The sequence below is a fragment of the Mus musculus genome, chromosome 9 (assembly GCF_000001635.26).
Source record: "Mus musculus strain C57BL/6J chromosome 9, GRCm38.p6 C57BL/6J".
In the NCBI taxonomy this organism is placed as follows: domain Eukaryota; kingdom Metazoa; phylum Chordata; class Mammalia; order Rodentia; family Muridae; genus Mus; species Mus musculus.
The window spans coordinates 67,949,175-67,966,903 of record NC_000075.6 but is presented as its reverse complement, the minus strand read 5'-3'; the positions used below and the strand labels follow the sequence as shown (position 1 = coordinate 67,966,903).

Here is a 17,729-nt window from a genome sequence, read left to right as displayed (position 1 = left end):
TTTCTGCTCGTCTTTCCATAAAATACAAATTAGTCTGATCTAAGATTAAAGTTCTACTCCCAAAGTGAATAAACACCTCTGTGTCCAGATGGAAAAGATTGGAATCCTTTGCAAAATGGGATCACCATCTGAGAGTAAAAAAAACACCAACGGGCACAAAAACACTCTACCAGGCAAGGCAATGGCTAAGCATCTACTTCTATCTAGTTCAGGCAGTGCATTTAGAAAAACAACCAACAATAACAAACTCTGAAAACTTGTGTTAAAAACATTAATCCCAATAATAACAACTGATCTATCCTTATAGAATGAAACTGTATATAATCTATTACATAAATCAATGTTAGACTTAGTGTTCTGGAAATGCCGGATATCTCCAAACTAATAAAATGGCTTGAATAGCAATTCTGCCTTAAACGTCCTGTTAGCTGAACAGACTGGTGACTATAACCAAGTCTATGGCTGTGGTCAGTGCTGTGGTCAGTTCCTGAGACTGCAAAGGAACATTAATATTGGAATTGTCAATATGGTCCATTATGCAAGTACAGTGCACTCTAGCTGATTGCATTTGTGTATTTACTAAGAAGCCGTTCTTCCCTGTATGAGCTGAAAAGAACAACAAAAGGGGGGAAGGAAATGGGTTCACAAAGTACGAAGGCAGGGAAGTGAAAGGTATTCAATTTTCCACCCTCTTAGTTACAATCACACTCCGAAGGATCAAAAGCACCGCGTCAACAGCATAACGCCCGCTTCAGCGCTTTCCCGTGCCGGGGAGGGCGCCCATCGCAGCTCTGTTTAGACAGCGGTGGCTGCTACAAAGTGCAACCCAAACATTAAACACTGGTGAGCGCTCCACGCTTAATTAAGAAACACTGCTGTCAGCTTCTTCCTGAGCACAGGGGCTATTAATTCAGCACTGGAGAACATGCTCTGGTGAGTCCTCTGTGGGATTATGGCTGCACATATGTCACAGAGCACTGTCTCAATTGTCACCATTAGTCAAATGAAACCTCACCAAATACCTGATGCAACAAATGAAGCTACACTGGTTTGCAGACCCTCAGAAAGCTCAGAGGCAATTACACTCTACCTTCTAAAAACAAACCTTAACAGGGGAAATGTGGAAATGTTCAAAGAAACTCAGGATTGACATATCAGTCATTGAAGACTCCATCAACTCTGTGTTGAGAGCATCAATATCTTGTTGGATTAACTTTGTCTGGAAAAAAAAAATTAAATGGTTAATTTTTTCCCCCTCACTCCAAGAATTAGTTCAAAAATGGCTAATTTTTTCTTTATGTTTGGCTCAAGAAATAAATATTGTTACCCGTTTTCTTTCAGCCTCAGGATCAGTTGTGGGAGTAAACAGTGAAATAACAGCTCCAAGGAAGCCCTGATCAACCTTTAAGGCCATTTCCTGGATGAGAACCATAAAATACCTGTGCGAGAGTATATATATATATATATGTTTTAAGCTAGGAGTAGTGGTGCACATTATTTGAGCCCAGTACTCAGAAGGCAAGAACAGGCATAGCTCTGTTAGTTTGAGGACAGCCAGGACAAACAAACAAACAAACAAACAAACAAACAAAAAAATGCAAAACAACAATAACAAAAGTGGTTATAAGTGATTTTTTTCACCCAAAAGCTACAGTTCTTACTTCTTTGTGTCTTAACATTATGCTAATAAGATTGAAGCCTCCTTAAGCTGAGACTTATTTTTTTATTAATTAGGTATTTTCTTCATTTACATTTCCAATACTACCTCAAAAGTCCCCCAAACCCTCCCCCCCCACTCCCCTCCCCCCCACTCCCACTTCTTGGCCCTGGCGTTCCCCTGTACTGGGGCATATAAAGTTTGCAAGACCAATGGGCCTCTCTTTCCACTGATGGCCGACTAGGCCATCTTCTGATACATATGCAGCTAGAGACACGAGCTCCGGGGGGTACTGGTTAGTTCATATTGTTGTTCCACCTATAGGGTTGCAGACCCCTTTAGCAACTTGTGTACTTTCTCTAGCTTCTCCATTGGGGGCCCTGTGATCCATCCAATAACTGATTGTGAGCATCCACTTCTCTGTTTGCTAGGCCCCGGCATAGCCTCACAAGAGACAGCTGTATCAGGGTCCTTTCAGCAACATCTTGCCATTGTGAGACTTATTTATCACAGAGAAAACCACAACTAAAGTAATACTGCTGTATTAGCACTTATCACACTGAGAGCCCCAAATGCCCACATTTATCATGTCACAGGAGAGGTAATACATTAGAAAACATAGCATATACCATCTGATTCTTAAAGTTCAAGATGCCTGCTTTAAAGAACACAGCTCATGGATCTGTATACTTATATTCTAATTGGCGTTAGAGATGATTAAAATAATTCTGAATCGCCAAGTACATATAGACTACTTTAAAATACGTTTAAGTATTTAAAAGTTCACCAGCCCAATAGTTTAGATTAATATACTGGTTGGGAAAAGAGATTTTGTACAGAAGCCACTCCCAAACAAACAAACAAACAACAAATTAATTTTCAAAATTGACCCTTGTTTCTATGCCTGGAGCCAAACGGTAGACCTCTACTCACTTGAACTGTAAGACTTTACTGTACTCATTGAACCTCGTAATTACACTCACATCGATGAAAGGCTTGGGCTCTAAAAGAAACACAACAGAGAAGAACAAAGTCAGCCTTTGCACTAGTCAGACTGAGAGCTTCTAACGTTTTAATGAAGAGTGTGTCGATATTTTCTTCTTTACCTGAATCCAAAGCAATGGACTTAGGAGGAGCCACAGGGTGAAATACAACTGGGAACATTGTGCCTGGTAACTGATTATCGACCTGGAAGCACAAACCATTGGGTCAGGTTCGAATAATTCCAACATAAACACTCGGCTGTAGACAATAACTCAGCATCTGCATGCACAGGAGGTGCCATTAGCAGCTTCACTTTATGAAAAACAACGTTATGTGCCCCATGAGGCACTGACTGTGTGCAGCAGACTTCTGCACGCTGGAATGTGACAGTCTGATGCGGCGGGCTCAAATAAAACGCAAGTGGCAAGTGAACAGAAGATTAGAAAAAGTAGGAAGGACAAAGAGTATTCTAAATAAAACATGGTAGAGGTGGAAAGACAATGAAGGGAGGTGGAAGAGGGGAGGGAGGGCGGAGAGAGAGGACTAGCAAGCAATCACCCCCAAACTCGGCCCAATAAAGTCCTGCTCTTTGCCATGAAGAATGACAGAAAAATATTAATTAGGACTCTCATGTCAAACTGAAAGGAGCATTTAATAACAATGTAATAGTGAAGAAAACACCCTAGGCAGGCCTGTGGTCACACTGACACTCTTAATAGTATGTAGTGCCTTGGATTAGGACAGTGAACACACAGACACACAAATATTTATATATATGTGTATATATATATATATATACATATATACATATATATATATATACATATATATGCTATTCTAACACACACACACACACATATATATATATATATATATATATATATATATATATATGTATGTATATATTTACAACTTCTTTTTGAGGACTGGACCAAGGCCTTATGCACACTACACATACTCTCATACTCTTTTCAAGCTGCACCCCAGAGCATAATAATTTAACACAAATCACAGAGTAAATTAGGTCTCACTTTCATATTTTCCTAAGAGGTCACACAGACCTACTTAGTTACCTGGAGCCAATACAACCGGGCCCTTAGGCTTCTCTGGTGAGGAGACTGCTTAAACTCAACCTGAATCCCTGATAAGAAGTCCCGTTTAATAGGGCACCGGATAGGGAGGCGCATTTCCATCGGCACTTTGTCAAAATTGACCTGTAAGAAACAAAAGCGCTTTTGTGATGAGCTGGTGTCAACAGCAGCTATTTAATGGCATTTAAAACATCACACTCATGACCTTGCATCGAGTGAGCACAACATGGTCATGTCCCTGTCTCATGAAGGCCACTTACTTTATTCTGTCTTCTTTGAGATTGGACTCACTCTATAGCCTAGGCTGTCCTCAAACTCACAGCAATCCTCCCGCTCCAGCCTCCCAAGTTCAGACACTAAATGAACAAGTCACTGCACCAATCAGAAGGGCTTTTTGGGTAATATGCACCTTTAGCCCGCGCAAGCAGAAGCACTGTCTTTCTAACACTTATTAGGAAACTGGAATTCTGAAATTGTACTTAAAATGCTTTATAGAAAAAATTAATAGTAATACAGAATTCCAGACCATTCATTTTATAGATTTTACTTATTTTCTTTTTACATTATGTGTATGAGTGTTTTGCCTGCATGTGTATGAATGCCACTGCATGAAGTGCCTGTAAGGCCAGAAGAGGGCACTAAATGCCCTGAAACTGGAGTTAATGGACATTGTTAGCTGCCATTGGGTGGTGGGAATCAAACCTCAGTCCTCTGCGAGAGCAGCCAGTGATCTTAACTGCTGAGCCATCTCTCTAGCCCAATTCCAGGTAATCCTTAAGCAAATGGTTTTGGTTTCGTATGACTTAATGGCATAAACATTATCGTCCAGCCCACGAACACTGATGGGTGTAGGAAGGCACAGGACTAGGGGTTTGTGCAAACCCTGCCCTCAGACAGCAAAAGCAAGAGCAGCCAAAGCTCAGGCCTAGAGCAGAAGAGCCCAGAAATGCAGGGAAGCCTCTGGAGTCTTCTTGAAGCCAAGAAGACGGTGTTTTTACTCTGTGTGACCACGGAGAGCACACCTTTCTTTGTAGATGTTTAACCTAATTCCAGCAATCATTCACACTGGATGAAATCACAGGGCAAAGTTTATGTACATTTTCTATCCATGAAATATGTAATCTCAAGATCTATATTCATCAATGTGAAGGTGTTACTCAAAATACGAAAAAAAGTTTCAACAGTCATAATGTCCCCATGAGCTTACTGAAAACAAGTTCCATAGAACCGATCAGCAGGAAGAACAATCAATTAACACAGAAAAAAGACAAAGGTAAATAGTTTTGTAACTATGTTTGAATTAAGTACTTAGGCAATCGCTCCAATAAATACAGGTGTACTCACTTTTAAGTTAGTTTCTGTTCATAGGACATTAAAACTTTACTCACTGCTATCTAGACCAAAGTACCTATAAAACTGTAGAACCACAGCCATACCTCAAAATTACTGTCCAGCTTGACCCAGCCGCGGTCTTGTGATGCAAGGCGCTTCGAATAGGCCTGCTCCAGGGACATTATCTGCTTCTGACTAAACGGCTTCCATTTCTGTTTTGGCTTCATCTCCCAAACAACACCTGAGCTAAAATAATTCACAAAGGAAATTAAGCTATGAGTATGTATTTTCACAGAACTGCCGTTGAATTTCCTATTTATCTAGATATCAACATCCTGTGAAAATGACATTGATGCAAGAGATCCTTTTAGAACAGCCAATCTCACCTGCCTTCGAGGGAGCATGAAGAATAAAGCTAGGGGAAATATCTCTCATGGCAGCACACTGGCATCCATCATGCCAATGACTGTTTTTGTACAGGACCACAGAGATTGTACATTGACCATGTCAAGGGAAGAAAAGAAAAAAAGCTTCCATAAAATTTTTAACTAATGAAACTTAAAATATTAAAAAAAACTAAAGATGTCTATTTAAAAAATTCTTGTGAATAAGCCAACATTTTACATAGTTATTGTTCCTGATTCTCAAAATCAGGTGTGAATTTTTCAAGTGGAATTTTAAAAATGAAGATTTGTGTTTATGCAACTGTGTGTGTGTGTGTGTGTGTGTGCGTGTGTGTGTGCGCGTGTGCGTGCGCATGTGTGTCCTTTCATGTAGTGCTCATGGAAGCCAAAGGAGGGCATCAGAAACATAAGAGTTTTTTTTTTGAGTCACCCAACATGGGTGCTTATTTTGAGACTCTACTTCAAATTCTCTACAAGAACAGTACATACTCTCAACCTCTGCTCCATCTCTCCAGCCCTATATTTGTGCTGATTTATAACAACTATTTTATAACATCATTATAGACATTTGCTGCCAAGTACTGACATCAATCTATGAGAACACTGCATCTATTTTATTCTTATTTTATTTACTACCCCTGAGGGGTTTATAAAATTCTAAGAGACTACTGTGTTAATACTTGCCTTTCTGCCCATCAGCACATTGTGAATAATCAGATTACAAGAAAGTTCCTCAATTGGACAGATAGATTTTGAAATACAAACATTTTCTTCATACACACACACACCAAGATCAGAAAAAATGTTGTTCCAACTGAAGGCTTATGATATAAAATATGTCTTCTCCAAACATATGGGCATTAGAGACCTTTTAACTTAAGACAGCATGGGAAATACACATCAACGGTCTGACATGGCTTATGATTTAAGCATTACCTATCTTAAAACTGAGTTTGTGGCAACATAAATTTTGCACATAAGCACTGTCATCTGGCTTTCTAATTCTCAATTAAAGTTCATACAGAAACATGGCCAGTTCCTTGAGCAAGATGGCTTCCAGTTCTAGTTAAGAGTGGGAGAACAGTGCATGGGGGTGACTATTTACTCAGGGCTCTGAATTTGAAGAGTTCAGTGAGAGACTTCTAGTGCTACGTCATTCAACTGCTATGTAGTAAGACACAGGACAATGAGCTTCTACTGCCATCAAGCCACAGGAACGATGGGGTTAAAGCACAGACTGAGTTTGACAACACCCAACAGATCAAGTATTTCCTACCAAGCATCTGCTGACACATAACACAAAGAACAGAAGGTATGAAGTGCTTCATACTTTCAAAATTCTATGAACTTGACCAACTAAGATTGTGCTCGCAGTCATAATGCATCTTAGACTTCAGCTCAGTCATGCAGAATTTATCTTCCCCATTTGAAAAGATTCTCACCATCCATTTTAAGCTCTGCCCTGACTTCTCAGATACACAATGCTTGAGTGCAAGGGAGCACCAGCTGACTCCTCAGAGCTGGAGAGCCATCTGTGTCGCCAGCCTTTGTAGCTGACTGATGTTGTTCTGAATGTCCTCAAGTCCATGTAAAACTGTCCTCACAGAAACACTAATGGGCTTAGGTAATTTATCATCTCTGCACATATTTCTTTAGCTGCCACAATCAGACAGGATCAACTACAAAAGGCTTTCCTTGCTAGACTTAGCAAAGGAGTCCCTCAGAAGCTGACTTTGGCTATAGCCTCATTCATGGTGATCTTTGTGAAAACTTGTGTTGTGGTGAGACATTCTGTCTTACAGCTTTCTAACTTTTCCAGCCCCTGCTCACCTGCATGCACACTTAGTTTGGAAGTGGCAGTATCTTCCATATTCTTCTGGCACAGCGATAATTGCACGATGCAATAAGTTAATGCTTTGTCAAAAATAATGTGTATTCTACTATGCCCTCAAAGAGAGACATTCAAAGCCCATTCTTCCTGTTTTCACACGATGGGTATCCAGAGTAAGAATAAATAAATAAGCAATATAGCAAGACAATATTCATTGTGATTTGAGTGCACAGAGCAGCAGCGAGAAAGCAGCTACACATGCGTGACAATAAATAAACCACTCCTGGGCTGTGCACTGTGAACCTCATACATGTGCAACAATAAATAGTGGCCCCAACCACTCCTGGGCTGTGCACTGTGAACCTCATATAACTTCACTTCTCATAAAATATTATTTGGGTGTTCCCCATCTTTTCAATATTAAACACTTTGGTTTGAAATCAAAAGCTATACATAAACAGGCAGTGGTTTCACTGTGACTTATCATTCATACTTTACTGAGGTGTATTAAAGAAAACCGTTTATGAAATAAATATGAATCTATAATATTTTAATTTACCTAGCTTACTGAGACTAGCTAATGATGTTTCCTATGTGTTGCATAAATCCAGCAGCTCTTCCTGATAAAAACCATGAAACCTGGGAAAGCACCCTCATGTTTAGGGCATCTAAAGAGATTGTTGTTCTGTTGGGGGAAAACTGTCCTCTAAATAAGTCTTTTACCAAACTCACTGTGATTAGCAGACAAGAGAACCATACAAGTGTTTTCTCAGTAGAAACTGAACCAGAGGAATTAATGGGTGTGAAAGTTCTAAATAGCCATAATGGCTAATAATAAATGACATAATAACTAACTAATAATAAGTAATATAATAACTAACCACGAAACTTAAAATCCAGAGGAAACTGATGCTCAAGTATGGAGGGATTGGCTGGACTCTCCCTTCTCACACGCTGGTAGGCACAGCGAATTTCTAGCTAACAAGCTCTCAGTTAGATGTCTCACTTAGGGAGTGAGTTTACAGGGCTCTGACATTTCACAGTACCTGTAGTTACCGGTGCCCACACATTTCCTTTCCCACACTCTCCAGGCTGCCTGCTGGGGTATCAGAGAACTTAGCAGCTGTTCACTTGGGGAACCTGCCCCTTTCCTCAGAGATCTGTAACAAGGAACCCAGATGCTGCCACAAGGGCCTGACTCCACTCAGTGTTGTTCCTGCAATGTTGTGTGTGATATTGGAATATGAACTCTCCTAGAAGTGTGCTCCGCAACATGCTATCGTCTGTAAACATTAACCTTCAATGACCCATCAGTGTGTTCCTGAACCCACAAATACATATTACAGTGTGTGTGTGTGTGTGTGTGTGTGTGTGTGTGTGTGTCTTGCTTCCCTTATAAACATTTTTTTCTAATTTATTTCTAGTGGCTTCTCTCAAGGCATACTAGTTTCCCCAAATTCCACTGCATAAATGAATTATTTCTACTGCAGATGCAGATACTATTTTCAGTTTTTCTCAATGTTTTTATAACTCGTTTTTTAAAACAAAAAAGGAAAGAGGAGGAAAGGAAGGAGGACAGGAAGAAAGGAGGGAGGGAAGGAGGGAGGGAGGAAGGGAGGGAGGAAGGGAGGGAAGGGCTGACGGATGGACTGTCTTTCCTGCCAACTGACATGAATACTGTGAAAGCACAGAAGGCCCCTGAGTCCTCTGAGACTCTGGACCTATCTATCACCTGGCAGTCCAAACATTTACTTAGTACATATGTCAAATTGAGGACATGCATCTATCTGTATATAGTCTCACTAAATGTATATTGTGAACTTGGGGCTTTTTAAAGACTTCTGCATCTTATCTCTCTTTGTATATACCTGGTGATTCCGACATATGAGACTTCCTGCTTGTTTTCATTGTTAACCAGAGAGAGCCCGAGGCTGTGGAGCGACAAGGCTACTTCGTGATCGGCCTGTTCCATTTCTTCAGCTTGGAGTGCTTTGGAAACCAAAGCAACATCATCTGTGAAAAGCAGAACCCTCTGGCGCCCATCAAGGAAGGACACCCAGTGTATCTGGATGTTCGCATCGTACGGAAACTGACCACACTCATCCTGGAGAAAGAAAGACACTGAGTTAAACATGGACAGAATTTTCATACTTAAAGCTGGATATAAAAGAAAAGCTTCGAAAGATTGACTGTAAGACAGAGAACTCCAGTCATCAAACTGACATAAAGCCAGCACTTACATAAAAATAACAAGAACGCTAACCAGGTCTAGGAATATGGCTCCACGGATAAGGCAGGTCTGTAAGCAGGACCTACATTTTAGAGCTCTAGTACCCATTTAGAAGCTAGGAAGGAGAGTGGCTGCCTGCAATCCCAGCACTTTGGAGGCTGAGGCAGAGGAATTTGGGGCAAACTGGCTCCTTAGACTAGCCCCATTAGAGACCCTGTCTTGATAAAGTAGGAAATGACTGAGAAAGACACCAGAAATCAATTTGAGGGTGCTACATCCATAAGTACATGCACTCACAGACTCTTATATGTGCCAACACACATGTACACACACACACACACACACACACACACACACATATCATTGTTTTCCCTATCATCGACAGAGCAGTGCCTTGGCTTGCGTCCCTGGCTAGTGTGGCAGGGCTCTGTGCAGGATCTCAAGCTTGCTTTACTAGCACCAGTGTGGTAAGATGATTGCCTGTCTCTCCAACTGGAGAGCAGTTCCTGCTGAGAAAAGAAGTCAGCATAAGAAGAGGTGTGTGTGTGTGTGTGTGTGTGTGTGTGTGTGTGTACCTATGTGTGTGCCTATGTGTGTGCCTATGTGTGTGACAGGGGTAAATAAGTGGCAGTGGAAATCCCAGGATTTTTGAGATGCTGGACCCAGGGGGCATCTGTGAGAAAAGCTTCAGGTATGGAGGTGAGGGTGCTTCAGAGAGAGGGGCTGTGTCTGCTGCAGGCAGCAGAGCTGGCAGAGCAGGGTGACCCAGCCCTCTGTACCTCAGGTGATTCCTCCACAAGCCCTAGATGCTGAGCATGGAGCTGCAGGATTTCATGTTCTCCCTGCTGGATTCTCTCGTTTGCATATGATCATTCCATGCTTTGCCCCCACCCCCCGTTTTTGGACTAGAAATGTTTACTCTATGCCACAGTATGTTAGAAATATGTAACTTTTTCATGATTGTCCAAGACTCACAGTTCTAAACAGTGTTGGGACTCTTAACAACTAGAGGGTCTTGTGAAGGTTGACTGAATGCATTTTGCCTTATTAAATGGTCACAACACAGGGCCAAGAGATGGAAGGCTGGTATAAAAGTAAATGGCTGGCTGTGTGGTTGACCAGGGATTCGCCTGTAATAGTTTATACTGATTGCCAATTTGATAGGATCTAGAATCACCTTGGAGACAAATCTCTGGACATGCTTATGAGGGATTTTCTAAATAAATGAACAGAAATAGAGAAATAAGCCTAAATGTGGACAGCACGCTTGCTGGAGCTGGAGTCCTAGCCTGAATCAAAAGGAAAAAGCAAGCTGAGCACTGGCTTTCACCTCTGCTCCATCACTCCAGACACAATGTGGCCAGCTTCGTCAACTTCCCTGCCTTGACAGACTGTAGCTCCATGAATATCAGAGGCCCAAACACCTTCCTCCTTAAAGATGCCTTGCATCGCACTTTATCTTAGCAACCAGAGAAACGACTCATACAAATGGTTTGCAGTATAAAACACAAAAGGAACAGTCTTAGAACATTTCAATTCACTTTGTTTCCATGAAAACAGCATTTCCATATCAAAGGGTACCTTTAAGAGATCATGCTCCCCAAAGTTAGCTGCATAGTTCCAAGTGAGTTTCCTGATGCCAGTGGGATCTGCCCAGGCAAAGAGTCGAGTTTCTCCTGGCAGCAATACTAGTTCCTCCTGTGACCCACTGAAACAGTTGACAGAAGATCAGCATGTCCTGGCCTTGAGACACCACAAAGGCCTTATAAACTTGCTTAGTCAATAACATACAACTCAGCCCCAAAACAAGTACACTAATACGCCCTGTAGCTAGCAGTTCTGGCACCTGGGCAGACAGACTATGTCAGTGCAGCACAGTTCCAGACACGCATTTACAGGAACGGGGTCACTGCCATTACCAAGTGACTAAGAGAAGGATAATGTTTAATACATAATTTCACAGACCTTTGTCTGCATTCTGAAATTTATAAAGACCCAAAGCCCAAAGATTTTTCTCAGGTTTGCTCTCAAGCCATTTGGCAAAAAGACCCATTTGAGTTGATTGGGATATTTAAAAGCATCTCTTTGTCCCAGTTCATATCAGACACGTAAGTTTTGCTGTAGAAATATAAATGTGTTTGGTGAATACTATGTCAAAACTTGCCAGTGCATTAGGAATAAACAGCACATGCCTCTTACCACCGTTGTCAAGTCTGAAGCCATCTGGGGTGTGAAACTGTAACATTTCCCAGAAAGGACCATGGATTATTGAAAGCAAAGTGGAGATCTAACCCCGCCTTGTCTCATACCTCTGTTTATACGTGAGGACATCCCACTGTGTGTGGTTCATTATCAGAGCAGGCGCAGACCCCTCATGATAGTCACTGAAGGTTATGACAGTTGAGTGTTCAGCAGTGTTTATGTCCACCAGGATGCCTCCATTCTGTTTCAGAGAAGAAGAAGTGTGCTCAGCCTACTGGCTAAGTATCTCAACTGCATGGACCCATCCCACGTTCAATCAGCTTTACAAACACGTCCCTTATCTCTAAAGTTCTCACTGGCTCTGGCTCCCACAAACGTGTGTTGTCATTAAAATGCCCCCAGAAGCCCTACAAGGCATCTCCAGATCTCTATAGCATGACTCACAGGAAAAGTTCAGTCAACTTTCAAAAGTCAAAGACATGATATTTTGCAATCTGAAGACTTACCAGATCCTCTAAGCTCAATAAAGTGCCGTTGTCTTGTCGGTTGTAAAAGAATGGCTTGGAAGAGCCTTCGTAGCCCACCACTCTCACACAAAGTTTGCCAGACAAATTTTCAGGCCAAAATGGAATACACTGAAAAAAGTATAATACCAGGACATAAGACAGCGGTTCATTAAACACATTGGGTAATTAAATTTTCAAGTCTAGATCTTATTTAATAAAATATCAGTAAAATTGTTCAAATGTCCTCTATACCTCATAGTAAAAACCCTGACAACACTGACGAGCTGGGTGTGGTGGCACACGCAGAAGCTGAAGCGGGAGCTTCCTAAGTTCAAGGCCAGCCCAGGTTACACAGCAAGAACCCATTTAAAAAAACAAAAACAAAAAAGCAAAACAAAAAGAAAACCCTACTGATATAATCATGAGACCACAGTGCATTCATCAGAATAAAAATCTATTAATCTATATGTACTTATAGCAATTACATTATAAAAAACTCAAGAGCTTACTGATTAAGAATGCCTCCATCTCCTGTGTACTTAAAAATCTCACTCTTCACTGCATTTGCCTTGCCAAGTTCATGGATCAATTTTAGTCATATGGGGATAACTAGAAAATGACTGCTAGCCATCTAGACTGAGCTAATAGAAAATATTACCAATTATTTTCTAATAGGGTGAAATAAAGATCTTTTGTAGTTGCTGTCACAGTTAACACATATGCGTGTCTATGCTTATCTGTACATTTTGGGAATCAGCCATATCTTAGGGAAATTTACCTCTGACGAAGCAACATAGTGCCATTTGTTGGTGGGTATGGAACCATCTGAAGCAATCTCTCCAACTTCTAGGTCTAACGAGGACTTATTTGCAACAGTACAGAAGGGAGTCAGAGTGACTACTCGTGAGAGATTAAAACTGCTCATCTTGATGCTAACCCCGACCTGAGGGAAGGAGACAAACAAGGTCATTCTCCTGCTCTTTATTCAGTGTCAAAAATGAAGACATAGGTCACACACGTGCAACTGAGAATATATAAACTAGGAGTCTTAGATAAGTAACTAGTAAAAGCTGTATTCTATTATTGTCCTCTACAGAAAGGTCTGGCTTCTCACACCAGCTTTACCAGAAATCAACTACAAAACACAGATCACACGCTCAATGACATCTCGCAATGATCGATTTACTGTCTGGTTTGTTGTTGTTTTTTTTTTTTTACTTATTAATAATCTAAATGTTAAGTGCTTTATAGTTAGTAGGCTCAAATTTAATTGCTTTGTCTATTACCAATAAAATCAGAATTCTGAAGCAGTAGAAAATGGGTCATGTGGCATCCGATTATTCAGATTTTCAAAGTAGTCAGGCTTAAGATTTAAGATATAACTGACAGGGTATATGGAATGAAGATTTGAATGTATCTTGAATATTACTAAAGTTGCCCAATCCAATGAAGTCAACCCATTTGAATTTTGACAAATTCAAGTTCTGCTTTGATAAAATAATAGAAATCTGCAGACCATCTTCCAAAGAACTTTTGATTTCAGACTTCTGTGCTCCTTAGGAGCCGGCTTGTTTGCTGAAGTGTGGGGAAGCAAATGAAGCCAAAGGTCATGAAGCAGCCCCTCTTACCAGGTATTCCATATTGGTGGCCGGGCACTTCACACACCCGTAACTGCCCACAGTGTCCAGTGAGAAACCATTGGACCAGGCACTGGTTGAAATTTTTAGCTGTACCTACACAAGAGAATATATGATATCATGTAAGAAACCTAAAAGATGAAACTAATTTTACTTCATAGAAAAATTTCTAGACTTATAGAAATTTCCCCAGTATCTTGAAACACAGAAAAATACAGTCACAACCATACTGAATGGGTATAGGGAACCAAGGAAGAGAAGTATAACCCTGACCATCCCATTCACCTTAGCAATAAATGAAAATTTGTCTTTAATTATTTAATTATAATTACTAAAGTTAGACACGTCCCTCATGTTAGTTTTAAAGGGACACAGCTGCCGTCTTCAGTGAGCATGGAACTCAACAGAGATAAAAGGAAGCACGTTCTAAGAATTATGACACCACACAAGAGGTGTAAAACGCAGCTGGGGAGAGGATGGTGGCGTTCCTCTGGGATTTAGGTGGAGTCTTGCAGAAGAGACTGGCCTGTGCCCTGCCAGTCTGCTTACCCCTACCCATCCACCAAGATCATAACAAGCATAAGGACAGCCCAAGATGACACACAGAGGCAACTCCATATATTGACCTGAACTCTAAAGAGTTGCTCCCACACAGCAGCTGCATCTGAGACTGTTTACAGACACATTCTCAGGCTCTGTCCAGAATCACTAAAGTGAACCTAAGGGCAGGATTAAGCAAACAATTGCAAAGCCATCTAAGTGACAATAATGGACACTGAGATGATTTGAGTCCCATGGATCTAAGCAACAGGACTGGGATAGGTAAAGTCACTGTAAACAGAAAATGCATTAGCGATGAGCAGTATCTAAGAATGAACAACAGATACAACAGGACAGACAAAATAGGTAGAGTTGGGGGACTAGCAATCGGGGTAGAGGGCAGAGCATACATAAAGTCAAAGTGTGAGCACTGACCATGCTTGGACACAGGACTTCTTCTCTAAAGACTGGCTTAGGAAACACAGGAGGCCCAACTCAACTGCTGAGTGTTTTCACATGCCACACCAGCGCAGGAGCCGGGGATAAAATAAAGCTGTTGCATGCAGCAGGACTTCAATGACAGCAGTTATCTTATAGCCCTGAAGAACGGGGAGCCCTGCTTCAGCTGATTGCTGCTGTGAGTTCCTAATGTCCAGCTACACTCTGCAGTCTTTAGAGTCTCCTTGGATTTAATTTATACCAAGAGCGATGCATACACAGCTGAGCATGCTTTTAGATTCCTGTGTCTCTAGATTTAGTAGCTTTCCTATTTTAACTTGGTAGAGCATACCTTGTTTTTACTAAAAATGTTCTTCTTCTTGAAAGAGAATAAAATGATGTCCCTGAAATCAGCTGGGTGTTTAACATGTATCTCCTCAGAGCGATACTGGAGAACCCGAGAAGTTTTGTTGATTAGCCAATAGGGACTAAAGACAGACAGCTCCATTCGGCAGCCAATCCGCCTGACGTGAACTGACAGGTCAACTGTCATCACTTCTGCAGTGTCTGAGGAAAAGCACACGAGGAAGAACTCGGGAAGTGTGTCACAGATGCGGAAGTGTCCGTTCCAGTTCTTGCCCAGGTATTTCACCAGGACGAGCTCTATGATCTCGCCACTGATCCGTGAGTGAAGGACGTCAGCAGAACTGCCTTCTGCCAGCTCGTGGGTTTCTGCGGTTCCCTAAAAACAACCACACAAAACCAAGTTTACTGAGCACACTTCTTTACTAACAAAATCTCTATTTTACACAGTGCTAAATATCCTCCCAAGGAAGGCTGACCACCAAGTCTAGCCATGCTTATATGTTAGAAATTCTCAGCAATTACTAGGGACTCCAAAGGAAACCGTCTATCACAGCCACAGTGAGAGTGTCTTCTTGCTATCGCATAGGCAAACCATCCTTAATTTTGGGAAAAATCTGTGTCTATGTCAAAGACTGGGTCTTAGACCCCAGCTATTCCCAGTAGAGCTGGATTATCAAATGAGCCACCTGAACTACTGGGTGTCAGTTTCATCCTTTTTATTCCTATACCATGGGGATTCTATCACAGCTACTATAATTACAGAAACCAGGAACATCAGGCTCGGCAGGGTGGATCTGCTCTAAAAACCAATGCTAGGGCTGGAGAGATGGCTCAGCATTACTGGCCTTGCAGAGGAACTTGACAGGAGCAACCCCTGCTGCTTCAGCTCCCAGCACCCACACAGTGGCTAACAACCACCGGCAACTCCCAGCTCCAGGAAACAGACCTTCCTCCAGACTGCTTGGACACTGCCCTCAGTCATGGACACATACACACTTAAAAACAAAAATGCCAGGTTAGCTATAATAAACACATCTTAAAAACATGAAACACCAATTAGAGCTAATGGCACAAAACAGAACAAGCATTTACTCTGTTTAGTAACAACAACAACAACAACAACAACAATAATAATAATAATAAATAAAAGGCACGTACCTCAAGTAAGTATCTTAGCGAATACGGGAGAAGGTTCCGCAAGGTGAGAGGAGGGTAAAGATGAATGACGTAGGCTGGATCCCAGTCTTCCCCGTGGGCACCGATGTAACTCAGCTCATCGGGCAGAGCGACCGTGTTCACGATGAGGGGTAGGAAGCTGACTTCCACTGCAGGACACTGCAGCATGCACCTGACCTCCCTGCTGCGGTGAAGCTCCTCCTTCCAGGAAATGTAGGTGGAGGAGTGTGTGTACTGCTGCTCCAAGCCGCCAGCCGGCTGAACATACAACTGGCACCTGCAACGGAAGGTGAGGCAACGAACCTCAGACTCTTCGCTATGACTCTATAAGGTGGGGAACAATATTCTTACAAATGTCAAAACCACTGCTAAGAAAGTTCAGGACGCACCCAAAGTGACAAAGCTGCCAACAGAGGAAGAACAACTTGAAATATTTTTATTTTGACTGTAAAGACAAATAAAATAATAACTATAACTAATAAAATATATAATTTTAGAAAATTGTGAAGTATTAAATATCAGATGAAGAGTTTATATTGTAAATTCAATAACATGCATTTCTTTTTTTTTTTTTTTTTGGTTTTGTTGAGACAGGGTTTCTCTGTATAGCTCTGGCTGTCCTGGAACTCACTTAGACGACCAGGCTGACCTCAAACTCAGAAATCTGCCTGCCTCTGCCTCTCAAGTGCTGAGATTAAAGGTGTGCACCACCACCGCCCAGCTGATAACATGTATTTCTAATCAAAAGAATAAACTTTTATGTGTTCTAAAAATGACTGTTGTATGGCTAGGTCAATAAATATGCAAGGCTACCCTCTCTAAAAACGGAGATATACTTCATAAAACTAGGAATACATGAGTTTTTCTTTCCTAAAACTTGTTTATTTATGTAATTAACAACCCACATTAATTGTACAAATTAACAGGCTTCACTATGGTATATTTCCACACACCCTATGCTATCATGCACACTCACCCTTCTGGACCCACCACCCCTCAAGACCCTAAAAGTCCTCCCAGCTCTGCTGACCGCCACCCCACTTGGAAGCTAAGTGCATGCAGACGTGCACACCTATAGGAATCCAGAGGAACATGGAACTCTTCCTCAGGTCTGGCTATTCCGATGCGCTCCAACAGCTTAACATTCTTGACAAATTTGTAGATGATAAATGCTATTGAGAAGTGGTTTTTAATCTGTTGGAATGGACATATAACTTCTTAAATTGCATATTAGTTAAATGGAAAGCATTAGCAGCATAACATTTAAGATCTAAAAAGCTTCCACTTAATATTGGAAGGTATTCCCGTTAGCTAACAACAATATTTAGGTATCTA

The 17,729-nt window shown here is 41.4% G+C and overlaps 1 protein-coding gene across 7 annotated transcripts in view; it reads right to left on the bottom strand.

Annotated features, from left to right (window-relative positions):
* Vps13c (vacuolar protein sorting 13C) overlaps positions 1-17,729 on the bottom strand; it is a 157,429-nt gene that overhangs the window by 30,841 nt on the left and 108,859 nt on the right. For 6 of the 7 annotated variants that reach the window (XR_379424.2, XM_006511225.2, XM_006511224.2 and 3 more), the window contains 15 exons: positions 17,467-17,588; positions 16,377-16,671; positions 15,205-15,594; positions 13,866-13,970; positions 13,016-13,180; positions 12,238-12,366; positions 11,839-11,972; positions 11,111-11,237; positions 9,168-9,403; positions 5,169-5,310; positions 3,715-3,855; positions 2,764-2,845; positions 2,591-2,660; positions 1,328-1,439; positions 1,106-1,219 (listed from right to left, as the gene is read on the bottom strand). Coding sequence is in view for 5 of the 7 variants with exons in the window: in XM_006511225.2 (XP_006511288.1) it covers positions 1,106-1,219; positions 1,328-1,439; positions 2,591-2,660; positions 2,764-2,845; positions 3,715-3,855; positions 5,169-5,310; positions 9,168-9,403; positions 11,111-11,237; positions 11,839-11,972; positions 12,238-12,366; positions 13,016-13,180; positions 13,866-13,970; positions 15,205-15,594; positions 16,377-16,671; positions 17,467-17,588 (2,364 nt within the window). In the remaining 2 variants the exon portion in view is untranslated. Of the gene's footprint in view, positions 1-1,105; positions 1,220-1,327; positions 1,440-2,590; positions 2,661-2,763; positions 2,846-3,714; positions 3,856-5,168; positions 5,311-9,167; positions 9,404-11,110; positions 11,238-11,838; positions 11,973-12,237; positions 12,367-13,015; positions 13,181-13,865; positions 13,971-15,204; positions 15,595-16,376; positions 16,672-17,466; positions 17,589-17,729 lie in introns of those variants that run through there. The other variant, XR_001778932.2, reaches the window with a different exon arrangement.